This window comes from Erythrolamprus reginae, chromosome 1 (assembly GCF_031021105.1).
Source record: "Erythrolamprus reginae isolate rEryReg1 chromosome 1, rEryReg1.hap1, whole genome shotgun sequence".
NCBI classification, from domain to species: Eukaryota; Metazoa; Chordata; class Lepidosauria; order Squamata; family Dipsadidae; genus Erythrolamprus; species Erythrolamprus reginae.
The window spans coordinates 303,950,298-303,964,505 of record NC_091950.1 but is presented as its reverse complement, the minus strand read 5'-3'; the positions used below and the strand labels follow the sequence as shown (position 1 = coordinate 303,964,505).

At 39.7% G+C, this 14,208-nt stretch overlaps 1 protein-coding gene across 2 annotated transcripts in view; it reads left to right on the top strand.

Annotated features, from left to right (window-relative positions):
• The window catches only part of CEP85L (centrosomal protein 85 like), a 131,966-nt gene that overhangs the window by 103,907 nt on the left and 13,851 nt on the right, over window positions 1–14,208 (top strand). For both annotated transcript variants that reach the window (XM_070733430.1, XM_070733429.1), the window contains exons 5-9: window positions 4,714–4,831; window positions 6,305–6,478; window positions 9,045–9,197; window positions 9,351–9,505; window positions 12,534–12,651. In XM_070733430.1, coding sequence (XP_070589531.1) covers window positions 4,714–4,831; window positions 6,305–6,478; window positions 9,045–9,197; window positions 9,351–9,505; window positions 12,534–12,651 — 718 coding nt within the window. The remainder of the gene's footprint in view (window positions 1–4,713; window positions 4,832–6,304; window positions 6,479–9,044; window positions 9,198–9,350; window positions 9,506–12,533; window positions 12,652–14,208) is intronic.

Here is a 14,208-nt window from a genome sequence, read left to right as displayed (position 1 = left end):
GTCGGTGTTAGTGGGGGGTCAGAGGTCGACCCCGAGGTTTCTCCCTTGTGGGGTGCCTCAGGGGTCGGTCCTCTCCCCCCTGCTATTTAATATCTACATGAAACCGCTGGGTGAGATCATCCAAGGGCATGGGGTGAGGTATCATCAATATGCCGATGATACCCAGTTGTACATCTCCATCCCATGTCCAGTCAACGAAGCAGTGGAAGTGATGTGCCGGTGCCTGGAGGCTGTTGGGGCCTGGATGGGTGTCAACAAATTCAAACTCAACCCAGACAAGACGGAGTGGCTGTGGGTTTTGCCTCCCAAGGACAATTCTATCTGTCCGTCCATTACCCTGGGGGGGGAATTATTGACCCCCTCAGAGAGGGTCCGCAACTTGGGCGTCCTCCTCGATCCACAGCTCACATTAGAAAAACACCTTTCAGCTGTGGCAAGGGGGGCGTTTGCCCAGGTTCGCCTGGTGCGCCAGTTGCGGCCCTATTTGGACCGGGAGTCATTGCTCACAGTCACTCATGCCCTCATCACCTCGAGGCTCGACTACTGTAACGCTCTCTACATGGGGCTACCTTTGAAAAGTGTTCGGAAACTTCAGATCGTGCAGAATGCAGCTGTGAGAGCAATTGTGGGCTTCTCCAAGTATGCCCATATCACTCCAACACTCCGCAGTCTGCATTGGCTGCCGATCAGTTTCCGGTCACAATTCAAAGTGTTGGTTATGACCTATAAAGCCCTTCATGGCACCGGACCAGAATATCTTCGGGACCGCCTCCTGCCGCACGAATCCCAGCGACCGGTTAGGTCCCACAGAGTTGGCCTTCTCCGGGTCCCGTCGACTAAACAATGTCGTCTGGCGGGACCCTGGGGAAGAGCCTTCTCTATGGGGGCCCCGACCCTCTGGAACCAGCTCCCCCCTGAGATTAGGATTGCCCCCACCCTCCCTGCCTTTCGTAAACTCCTTAAGACCCACCTTTGCCGTCAGGCATGGGGGAACTAAAACACCTCCCCCTTGCCCATGTTGTTTTGTTGATTGATTGACTGTGTGCCTGTTTTTTATATATACTGTTTTTTATGAGATTATTAATTTAAATTGGAACTGGATGGGTGGGCATTGGATTTGGTATTGTGTACTGTACTGTTTTTTATTATTGTTGTGAGCCGCCCCGAGTTTGCGGAGAGGGGCGGCATATAAATCCAATAAACCTAACCTAACCTAACCTAACCTATGCACATGTGCAGTGGAGCTGAAATAGGGTGACAGCTTTCGTGCCCACAGAGAGGGTGCTTCGTGCCATCTATGGCACACACACATGCCATAGGTTCACCATCATAGCACTAAAGAAGCAAGACACGTAGCCTGTTTAATTAATTAATCACAATTAACGTTTACAGGAGTCTGACATGTAGGTACAGCTTACTTTATCACTGAGAACAAATGATTGTGATTGATACTTTACTCTCTGATAAGTGCAATTTATCCAATATCAAAATGATTGATATTTTACTGTGTGATAGGTGCAACTTACTTTGCAAAATGTGATCAAATGAATAGGGGCTTTCAGAAAGGAAATTAGCAGTTACTTAGAAGGAAATAATAGAATTAAGTGATTTTTTTTAAAAAAAAAGTTTTTAAACAGCTTAACGAAACTATATTTTTTAAAAAGAAGGCATGGTTGATTTTGAGAGCAAACCATTTCATTTTGGTATGTGAATTTGGATTTCTCCATAGCAGAAACTTGAGAACATTTAGCAAGTTAAATTTAACAATCTAAAAGATGCTAGTATTATTTCTAGACCAGCACTGTTGTCATATTATTTCAGTTGTCAAAGGCTGAGTAGATTTCTGGGATCATAGTGCGAAGTGCATGCTGCATTTTTTTTCTTTTAGTAAAGTCTTATCAACATGGAGTTACATAGTGGATTACCAGTAACAGCTGTTGAGGTACCAAAGGATTATAGCCATCATATAACATTATCAACAATGAAATGCACAAGTCATGAGACTTTTATTGTCAGACAACTCCAGAGACTTAGAGGATTATGTACAGTATTGAAGATATTCCTATCGAGTTTGTTTTGATACGCTTTTTGAATAGCCATCATCTTTTACATTCTCCTTTTAAGGTTTAAATCATGAAAATTAAAGTTGTCCTAACTAATTGCTTTAAAAAATAAAGAAAATATTAATATTGATCCATGTTTATTTTTAATTAGAGAACAAGTCATCCCTAGTAAAACATTCAGTTACTTTTGTCTACAACCAGCATGAAATCATGCCATCCTATAAATCTTGCTGCCACCATAATGTTCTGTAACTTGGATTAGATCTGTGCTGGTCTGCTGTCCAAACAGCTTGAATGCATTCTAAGGTGGTCACTGTGTTGCTTTCTTTGCTAAAATTCCAGCACCAGGAACATTGGGGGAAACTTTTTCCAGTACTCTGGCAGGAGTAAGTCACATGTGGTGTGTCAACTTCCATCTCCCTGGAGACTAATGGAGACATCCGGGTAGATGGAAGCTGACACCCCACGTGTGACTACTCTTGCCAGGAACCGAAAAGGAACGTATCAGGTAGGAACCAACATTCATTTTAGTATATGTACAATTTCCTCCAATTGTTATGCAGAACAATTTGGCTACTCATGCGGTATCTTTTTTTTTCTCTTAACACATTGTATCAACAACTGATTGAAGTTAAAGGGGAAAAAATTAAAAATCAACAAGTCAATTCTTTAATGTAATGATCACTTTGAAGCAATAAAGAGTTAAGGTTTTTTTAAAAAAATCTTGCCTGCCATCTAGTACCATAGCTGTCTGAGTGTATGTAACTAAGATGCATCCAGTAGATATATGCTATAAAAAAGAAATAATTTCAGAAAGATGATTAGCTTGGGGTGGGAGACATAAATTATGTAGTATGACGAAAGGAAAATAATCCAAGATTTTCCAAGAGAAGCAACAATCTGGAAAGGAATTCCCAACCATACAAGCTGTAGTGGTACAAGAACTGAATTCTTTCGATTGCAAGCTACAGTATGTAATAATCAAAATGTTGTTTTCTTGGTATGAAAATATACTGGCTCGGTTAAAAAGTGCTATTGCTAACATGTTGTAAGCTGCCCTGTGTCTAAGGAGAAGGGCGGCATTAAAAAAAATATTGAATAAATATGAATTTAAAGTGAATCCAAATACAGTGGTACCTCTACCTAAGAACGCCTCTACTTAAGAACTTTTCTAGATAAGAACCGGGTATTCAAGATTTTTTTTTTGCATCTTCTTAAGAACCATTTTCTATTTAAGAACCCGAGCCCAGAAAAATTTCCCAGGAAATTTGAGAGCAGCACGAAGGCCCAGCCAGTTTCCTGCCATTCCCCCTTTAATCCTGGCCATGTCGGGCTTTTCTGGGCTGCCAGAGGAGCCTTTCGGTGGCACTTGAGGCTTTGGCAGTCCAGAGCGAACAAAGCATTTTTCTTTCTCTGAGCACTTGGAGAGGGAATAAACCTCTGCCAGTGCCCAGAGAAACGCTCCCTTCGCTCTGGGCATCCCAGAGCGAATGGAGCATTTTTCTTTCTCTGAGTGCTTGGAGAGGGAATAAACCACTTTGCTATGGGACTCACGCTGACTCCCATACACGTGGTGCAAGGTTGCCTCCTGGAGCGCCTGGGCACGGAAAGGCAAAAGGGGGTGCTTTGCCCCAGCCGGACCAACTCGGCTTCAGCCAAACCTAAGGAGTCACCGCAATGAAGAAAAGGCGCCGGCTACAGGAGGAGAGGGGAGTCCTTCAGCATGGGAAGGAAGAGAAAGCAGGCAGCAGCAGCAGCAGCAGCAGCAGCTGCCTTTTGATAAAGGAGTGGGAGGTTCCCCCCCCTCTCGCCCGCCTGGGTTTCTCACTCTGGTGCAGTGTATGGAAGGCAGCCTTGCGTTGGGTGTATGGGAGGTGCATGCTCCTCCTTGCTGCCTCAGAGTCCCTCTTTTTTAAAAAATCCTTAAAGTTTTGTATTTTTTTGATTCCCCTGACTTCACCTTCCTTCGGCAGCGACTGGCCTCCTCCTCTTCCTCCTCCCACCCAAATTCCGAGCGTTTATTTCTTTCCTAATGGGTTTGCACGCATTATTTGCTTTTACATTGATTCCTATGGGAAAAATTGCTTCTACTTACAAACCTTTGTACTGAAGAACCTGGTCATGGAACGAATTAAGTTCTTAAATAGAGGTACCACTGTATAAATTATCTCAGAACAGAAAATGTTTCTCCAACATACATCTTAAATAGAAAATGGTTCTTGAGAAGAGGCAAACAAATCTTGAACCCCCCCGGGTTCTTATCTAGAAAAGTTCTTAAGTAGAGGCATTAAGAAATGTGTTCTGCATTTCCCATTAAGAATGCCATTTACATAAGGGATCTTTCCTCGTTCATATCAACAAAAGAAGAACAATCCTTTTTTTTATTTTTTAAGTGCAGAAAGATCTGTGAATCCACTGAAATGAATCAGAAGGTTTTCGTAAGCATCAGAGCTTTATATGCTCAGTGAAAATCACAGGAACAGAATGCTCATCACCTCATTAATATTAATTCAGACAGTCAATAGAAATTCCAAAATTATGTTTGAGATAAATAAAATGCTAATTCCATCTCAAATGGATGAGAGGATGAAAACTGAAGTTGAAAATAAGACTCGAGTGATTTGACTTTTTTCTTTCTTATAATTTTCAGGCAAAACCAGCAAATTAACCTTCTGTATCAGAAAATAAGAGAGAATGAACTACGAGCTCAACAAGCAAGATTAGGGCACATTGTAAATTGTGAAGATTCATACATGAATAGTTTCCAGGTACGATGAGGTTCTTGATCTATATTCGTTATCATTAGGCTAATGAAAATCCTAAATAATTCAACATCCTTAAGGACATGTTTATGTTAACATTATAATGAAACATCCCACTTTCCACATTTTGAAGTATGAAAGGAATTTGATGCATAGTGTAAAGGAGCACTTTTGCATTTTAATATCAGTTTGAAATCAGTTCATTACATATGTTATTTATTTCCTTACAGTGATATCAAATTGGCACATGTTACATTTAAATACTTGACATTTAAACATGTAAAATAAAAAAAGGTGATGTATGTGTGTGGCACGTTTTTGTCGATAATGAAAAGGAAGGAAGATCTAAGGAGCTACAAGAATGGTGGAAGGTCTTAAGCATAAAACCTATCAGGAAAGACTTAATTAACTCAATTTGTATAGTCTGGAGGACAGAAGGAAAAGGGGGGACATGATCGAAACATTTAAATATGTTAAAGGGTTAAATAAGGTCCAGGAGGGAAGTGTTTTTAATAGGAAAGTGAACACAAGAACAAGGGGACACAATCTGAAGTTAGTTGGGGGAAAGATCAAAAGCAACGTGAGAAAATATTATTTCACTGAAAGAGTAGTAGATCCTTGGAACAAACTTCCAGCAGACGTGGTTGGTAAATCCACAGTAACTGAATTTAAACATGCCTGGGATAAACATATATCCATTGCAAGATAAAATACAGGAAATAGTATAAGGGCAGACTAGATGGACCATGAGGTCTTTTTCTGCCGTCAGTCTTCTGTGTTTCTATGTTTCTATTTCAAGCTATTTTGCTCTCATCAGCTAGCCATGCTCTTTCCCAGATTTGAACCTGGGCAAATCTCAGTAAGGGTATGGCTTACTGGGCAAAAATGAAGCAGTGTGCTCCCTCCCATATTTGGGTATATTAGGGTGATTCAACAGAGGGGGAAATGTGTGTGTGACACACACACACACACACACACACACACACACACACACACACAATCTTTCTCTATGATATGCTTTTGTACACTATGACTCATTTGGTCATTCTTTCATTAGATATTTCCTTACTTAAACAAAGAAACAGACCACAGAGTCAAAAAAGCAGGAACATTTTCCAGATTCCCATTGATTTTCCTTGTAAAAAACAGGCTGGGAGGGTTAGAAATCATTCCTTCTTGGCTGACCTGCAGAACTGTCTGCCACTTTACTGAGTAAAGAGGCACAAAAGAAGCTACAGGCTGCAAGCAAAACAGTATCCCTGCTCCCCACCCCAGTGTATCCCCAAGGTCCAATTCAGGCGGAAAGACTCATTTGTCAACTTTTGGCACCTCTCAATCATCTCTATCTTGCCAGCAGGCATCCAAGTTAAAAATTTCAATAAGAGAACCTTTTTGAAAAGCCTTCCTTCAGCCATGTGGTAAGAGCTTCTTCGAGGAATCGTTTTTAAAAACCTTTTTCTTGTTCTTTTCTTAAACCAGCCTCAGTATGAGAAACCATCAATGCCAGCTCAATTTGCAGACAGATCTTTGACCCAATGTGAAAGGGAGCAAGTTAAGCTTGCATCAGTACAAAATAAGGAGGTGCAACTCAGCGAGTTTTTGAAAGAAATAGTAAGCAAATCCAATGAAGATAAAAAGAAAATGGAAGACAAGGTGGGTCCCATATTGATTTTATTGAATCATTTGATCACTACAACACAAGCATACATTCTTAGCAGTGTATGCTGCATTACAGGCTGCAAATCTATTTACTGGATCTTTAGATCATTCACTAGGATAATTTTCCCAGTTTGTAGATTGCTTTATAGTGCCCTATATTTTCAGATAAAGATAATTCAATATTAGTTTCACTGAAATCGGTCTCATTGATTTAAGTGAGAGTTAAGTTGAAATGATTACATCCAAATCATTCTATTGTAGGGATTTTTTTAAATTTCATGTTATATACTAGTGCCGTGACCTCTAATCTTTTGGCCACCAGAGACCGGTTCTATGGAGATATGCTTTCCCTTGGATTTTGCATGCTGCCTGCATTCCATGCATGCACAGATGGGGCTTTGCTCATATTGATGGGCTATGGTGGCTCAGGGGTTAGAGTTAGTACTGCAGGCTAGTAATACCAGCTGCCTGCAGTTTGGCAGTTCGAGTCTCATCAGGCTCAAGGTTGACTCAGCCTTCCATCCTTCCAAGGTGGATAAAATGAGGACCCAAAATGCTGACTCTGTAATCTTCTTACAGAAGGCTGTAAAGCTGTATATAAATATAAGTGATATTGTTACCGCTTATGTGGTCCTGTTTTTGGCACATCACAGACTGGTGGCAGTCTGCGGCCGGGGCGGGGGGTGAGGGGGGAGGAGGTTGGGATTTCTGCCCTAGTGTGCATAGTTAATTCAGTTTCACTATTGGTTTTTGTATTCTTTATTAAAGTTACTCTCAGATTTCATTTTGTTTCAAATTATAGCCACAAGACAAACAAATACTTAAAGAGCAGTTATATTAGTTCTAATAAAATTTTGAAAAAATTCTGCACAGCTTTGCATAGTATGAAAATAAAGAAGATATTTATTTACTAAGCTTCAGCTAATTATGAAAATTAGCTGAATTGTAAATCAAATTGTACAACCTACAGCATTAAACAGTTTTATATTTTAATGTTTTATATATAGCTTTGTATGAATGAATATATATGAACAGTTTTTATCCCAGAGCTATAATTGCACTTAACAATGTACTAGGGCAGTGATGGCGAATCTATGGCACGGGTGGCATGTGAGCTGTTGCTCTAGCTCAGCTCCAACATGCATGTGTGTACTGGCCTGCTGATTTTTGGCTGGGTGTTTTTGGCTTCCAATGAGCCTCTGGGGAGATGGGGGAGGGCATTTTCACCAAGTGATGGCAAGTTAAAATCCCCCAGTACCATTTGCAACTTTTGCAACACAATATGCAAAATAAGTAAGCATTGTAATACAGGCAGGGAAGGTTTTATTGCTTTTGAAATCCCAGAAACAGAGAAAAATGGTCCAGTATTTAACTAAGGATAAAGCTAGGGATATAAGGAGAAAGTATACACACACTGATAATGAGAAAAACACAGGCGCTGATTATAACATAAATATGTACGTGCAGGGCAGTCTTTGTTTCAACCTAGTGTCCTTCCCAAGTGTTGTCCCCATCATTCAAATCAGCATGAACATCTTTCTTTTGAAGTTATTACCCAACATCACCTTGAAAGCCACTTTCCAAGAACCAAGAATTCATTTTTAATGTGATTAGAGAACTTAAATAATAGAACAAGGTGGTGGTAACAGAGATTAAATATAAGCATCTTTTATGTTTATAAAAATATTTTGTACTTGAAATGAATACATCATTCATAAAAATAAAACAGCATTAAAGCTATTTTATGCAGATTTTTAACATTTTAGACATAGTGTATCAGCAGGAATAAAAAGTATTCTACTTTAAAGCCCCCCCTCCCATTAAAGTAGGTAATCTCAGGAAGCAGAATTTAATTGGTCTCTAGAGTGCTGGTATTAATAAATTAAAACATAGTTCGGATAGACATGCAGATAAAGCTTGTAGAAAATTTCAATTATGAAAATATTGCACTAAGCAAAAGTATGCAGTCTTTGAAAAAAATTCAACATTATGTTACATCCTGTTTATCTTTTCACTGATATTTTTATTAAAATACTGAACAGTCCTTGACTCATTGAATTTATCATTTCAGAGATATTTCCTTGCCAGATTCTTCAATGCCTTTTAACACTGATGGAACTTATAATAAATACACTGCCATCGTTGGAAAACTTAGGGGTAGATTCAGAAATGTATCTACCTTGAAAGTAGCCCACATTGAATTGTATATCACAGTTAAATATCAGCACATGAAATCTTTTGTGACATTAATTGTTGTGTTATAAACTGTGTTATAATAATTTCTATGTCCTAAAATATTTTATGGTATATAAATTTGCCAAATTTCAATTCCATGGGAGTCCTAGTCTCCAGATTTTGGAAACATTCTCTAAGTTAGCCTACTTGAAGTATCTTGGTTCAAAAATTATTGTTCACTGATGCACTGTTTTGACTAGTTAAAGCTTACAATATAAATAGATGAAAAAAAGGTGATTGAGCTTGAAAAATAAACCAACCTATTCTACTTTTATACTGGTTTCTTACTTCACATTCAATAACATCTAATCTTACTTTTTTGTAGCTCAAAACCCGAGATAGGTATATAAGTAGCCTAAAAAAGAAATGCCAGAAAGAATTGGAACAAAATAAAGAGAAACAGAGACGAATTGAAACACTTGAAAAATACCTAGCTGATTTGCCAACACTGGATGATGTTGAGAAGCAAAGTAAAGAGGTAATCAATGTGTTGTTTTGCTTAAAAACAGCTCTTTCTGAGGTTACAATCTCTTCAATTTTTGTCTGGTGTCCTTAAACACTATGCCAAACTTACTCTTGTGACAAGTATAGTTCTGCATAGTTTTAAAAAAAACACCTTACTGTTTTACAGTTACTGGTTCTTGAAGAAAAATATAAGCAACTGAAAGCTACTATGGTTAAGCTAGAAAAGGAATTGGAGGAGTCTGAAACACACTGTAAAGAAAAAGAATTGCAGCTTGTGTGCCAGAAGAAGAAAGAAAAAGAATTGATAGTTGCAGTGCAAAGGTATGGGTAACATAGTTGATCAATTTCTGGGTGGGTTGCTGCATATAAGGTATTTCCATCTAGTAGTATGCTGACTCATTTCTTGTGCAGTTGGTAGAAATAAACTTTGCTTTAGTATGTATTGCTTTGCTATGTCACATAGAAGACAGGAAAACTACATTTGTGAAAGGTCCGCAGCACATATGAACCTTGGTGATTTTAGGGAGGAAGGGATGGAAAAGCTCAGTCAAATGAATTAGTGAAATGATTATTCATGATTGGCTTATGATTTAAAGTTGCTTTTCCAACCTAGTGTCATTTTAATGTTTTATAATATATCCTCCATCAATGACGGGGTGTGTCCATCTGATGCTAATTTTCCAGCTTAGTATAGCTGGCAAAACTTCAGTGTTCACACATAGTGGCTTAGCAATCATAAATAGATCTAGCCTACAGAAAATGGTAAGCTTTCACCCATAGATGAAAGGATCAAACTAGGGGTGATACCAAGCAGGTTCTAACTGGTTCTTGAAAACCGGTAGTGGAAATTTTGAGTAGTTAGGAGAACCAGCAAATACCACCTCTGGCTGACCCCAGAGTGGGGTGGGAATGGAGATTTTGCAATATCCTTCCCCCAGGAGTGGGGAGGAAATGGGGATTTTGCAGTATCTTTTCCCTGGACTGGGGTGGGAATGGGGATTTTGCAATATCCTTCCCCCAGGAGTGTGGAGAGAATGGGGATTTTGCAGTATCCTTCCCCCAGGAGTGGGGAGGGAATGGGGATTTTGCAATATCCTTCCCCCAGGAGTGGAGAGAGAATGGGGATTTTGCAATATCCTTCCCCCAGGAGTGGGGAGAGAATGGGGATTTTGCAGTATCCTTTCCCCAGGAGTGGGGAGGGAATGGGGATTTTGCAATATCCTTTCCCCAGGAGTGGGGAGAGGATTTTGCAATAATAATAATAATTATTATTTATTAGATTTGTATGCCACCCCTCTCCGAATATCCTTCCTCTGCCACACCCACCAAGCCCCACCACACCACACCCACAGAACCGGTACTAAAAAAAATGAATTTCACCACTGGATCAAACCCAAGAAGGAGAACTATTCCCGGACTTCTTCTATATGAAATAAGAGCTGGTTTTCTCTATAGAAAGGACTGGAAGATTATTCCGTATTTTAAATGACGCAAAGCAGTTCTTTATTTCAGAATACACAACTTCTCTTTTTGAAAAATAAAACAGAACATGCTTCTCTCTGTACAAGAAAAAAAAAGTGCACTGAAGTGGGGCCGTTTTCTCTAGAGAGAAAAAAAAAATAAGAGTGATAAGCTAGAAAAAATTGTTAAAAAGTGAAGATTTTTTCCCCTATTAGGCAAGGCTTCATGGGATATGTTTCTCCTCTGTGAAGTTCTACTCACTTCTTTTACCTAGTGTGCTATAATGTTGGAGGGACAGTTTGGCTCTTGGCAGTATGAAAGTATTTATTTCTGCCTAACATCTTAAAATTTAGTAGAAAATAATTGGAAGAGTCTGAAAAATGCCACAGGAACTCATCAAGAATTTATTCTAATTTCCCTTCTTTAAATAATCTTTACAGATGATAAAGTCAGCCTGAAAAGTTGTATGTTTCTATTGTTGTTTCGTGAAAGAAACTCACAGGATCCAAAATACAGTGGTACCTCAAGATACGAACCCCTCGTCTTACGAACAACCCGAGATACGAACCCGGGGTTCAGACATTTTTTGCCTCTTCTTTTTCCTTCTTACAAACCCGCCGCCGCCACCGCGGAGAAGCCCCGCCGCCCGGCTGTCGTCTTTTGAAGCAGCCGAGGGGCTTCCCAGCGTCCTCCTGAACCCGAACGCCAAACCCGAACTTCCGGGTTTGGCCTTCGGGAGGCCGCCGAGAAGCCCCCCCGGCTGTTTTAAAGGGTGACAGCCAGGCGGCGGGGCTTCTCAGCAGCCTCCCGAATGCCAAACCCAGAAGTTCGTCAAAAGTTCGGGTTTGTGAGGCCGCTGAGAAGCCCTGCCGCTTGGCTGTCAATTATTTTAAAACAGCCGGGGGGCTCCTTGGCAGCCTCCCGAATGCCGAACCTGGAAGTTCGGGTTTGGCGTTCGGGTCCAGGAGGACGCCGGGAAGCCCCCCCCCAGCTGTTTTAAAAGGTGGCAGCCGGGCGGCAGCGTTTTTTTACGGGGGGTTTTTTCCGTTGCACGGATTAATTGATTTTACATTGTTTCCTATGGGAAATAGTGTTTCGTCTTACAAACTTTTTGTCTTACGAACCTCCCCCGGGAACCAATTAAGTTCGTAAGACGAGATATTACTGTATTAGCAATTTTAACTTCTGGTAACAAAACTAACAATATGTGATATTTTTAAGGGCTGGAAAAGCTTTTGTGAATTCTAGATTTGGTGGTATTTCAATGTCATTTGGAAACAATTGCAAGTGGATCTTAAAATAAGGCAATTGGAATCCTTTATAAAGTTTTTTTTTAAAAAAAACTGTTACAGAAATTAAAAGGAAAAATGATAATTCTCTAGTACAGATAGTAACAAAAAGTTATCTTAGCATTTCATTTTGAATATCCTAAAGTATGGGCTACTTGAGTTCATGACCTTGTGTTCCTAAAAGATAGGAGCAACAAACAACCAGCTTGTTCAGATGATGAAAGGTTAGATATTTAAGGATAGTTAGCCAAATCTCTGAGTGCATTGTTTCCATCTTACATTTGGTAATCCACCGTGCTGGCTTTGTGTTCTGAAAGTCTATACATATTTGAAGTAGTGTCTTGTTTCTATTTTAAAACACAATTTTCATTGTGATAATATTTTTATCTTTGAAACATGATAATAAGTAAAACACTTACCTGCTCTGGAACATTTGTATGTCACAGGAGAATTACATGGACAGGGCTTTTGAGAGGTGCATAAATATTTCACCGATATGGGAAACTGAGTTATCCATGTAATTTTTCTTACCTTTGAATCGAAACTTTTCCCCTGATTTGTCTGCTTGTTTGTTTTGCTTGCTAAAATGTAAATTACAGCTTGCAACAGAAAGTAGAAAAGTGCCTGGAAGATGGGGTCCGTCTTCCTATGTTGGATGCAAAACTGCTTCAGAGTGAAAATGAAAACCTCAAAGAAAAAAGTGAGAAGGCGAATAAGGTCAGTACATTTAAGGGTTGTCTAAATATCAAGTGGATTTAGTTTTGACCCATATTGCTCTCATATTAGTTTTTCTTCTCTGTTACCTTTAACAAGAAAAGAAACACCTGCAAGTGCTTTGACTCAGGATTTCTGTATGCGGAGATAGAGAGATAGAGATTGAGAATGGAGCCAAATCAATGCATTCCCCCAGTTACTGACTCACTGCTGTTAGCATCTGTCTGTCTGTCTGTCTGTCTGTCTGTCTGTCTGTCTGTCTGTCTGTCTGTCTGTCTGTCTGTCTGTCTGTCTGTCTGTCTACCTACCTAATCTATCTACCACTCACACATTAATCACGAAATCTCCAGAACCATAAAACCGACAAGTTTGAAATTTGCCACATATGTTCCTCTTGACTTTTAGGTGCTCATTAAGAAAGGATATTTCAAAATGACCATTGGAGCATTAGTATTCCCGATATTATTTTTAACACACTGTGATGCTAAGGAGTTCTACTCCCCCTCCCCTCCTAAAAAGAAATCTGATCTGAATACAGAACACAAGCAGAGGAGTTTCAGTTTCGTTTTTGCTTTCATAGCAGTAAGCATCTTTACTACCTAACAGTTGAGCTAAGTCACACCCAGGCTCCTTCCTATTTCCTTGCTCACACAGCAAATACTGTTTGAATTTCCAAACACCCCTTGACTGTCTCACACACTTACAGAACTCTAGCCACATGAATACCGATGGATGCTGGAAGGCAGAGGCAGATTTCCCCCCCTTATTTTCCTCCTCTATTCAGATGAATCTGTTCCTTATACTGTAGCATCAGTTACAAGGAAAAGAGACAAAAAATTCAGGAAAAGATTTAACAATGTGATTAAGAAACAACAGATAAGGGAAGCTGCACACAAATATCTTCAAACTTATCCCCAAGTCAGTAGACAGGCTCTAAAAAAGTATACTGTACACCTAATAACCCCTGTGTTAATCAGTCTTGGACTAATAAGTATTTGTCCAATAAGCCTTGGACTAATCAGTATTTGTATGGTTTTAAATATGAACCTCAGATTGATTATGTTTTTATAGCTTCATGAATATATTTTAACATCTCCATCAATTCTTCATAGATACGCACCTCCATATTGTCAAATTCACAATTGTTAAAGGTTTAGGGTTTTGTTTTGTTTTTTTGCTTGAAGCTTAAATCCATATAATCTCTTTGTATTTCAGTCCAATCCAGTTCAAAGTCCTATTATCTTCTATCACCAAAACACTAGCAAGCAGGGGATAGAATAGGGGAGGCTTCTATGGAGCAAGCCTGGGGGAGAGAATGGGATAGGAGAGACTTCTGTGGGGCAAGGCTGAGGCAGAGAAGAGGATAGGATAGGGGAGGATTCTGTGGGGCAAGGCTGAGGCAGAGAAGATAGGTGAAGCTTCTGTGGGGCAAGCTTGAGGGAGGAAAGGGGAGGGGACAGGATTCTATGGGGCAAGCCTGGGGACAGGAGAGGCCAATTGTAATTACTCACTAATTTTCAAGCTATGTCAATTTATCAAGCCCGATCACATAGTTCCATA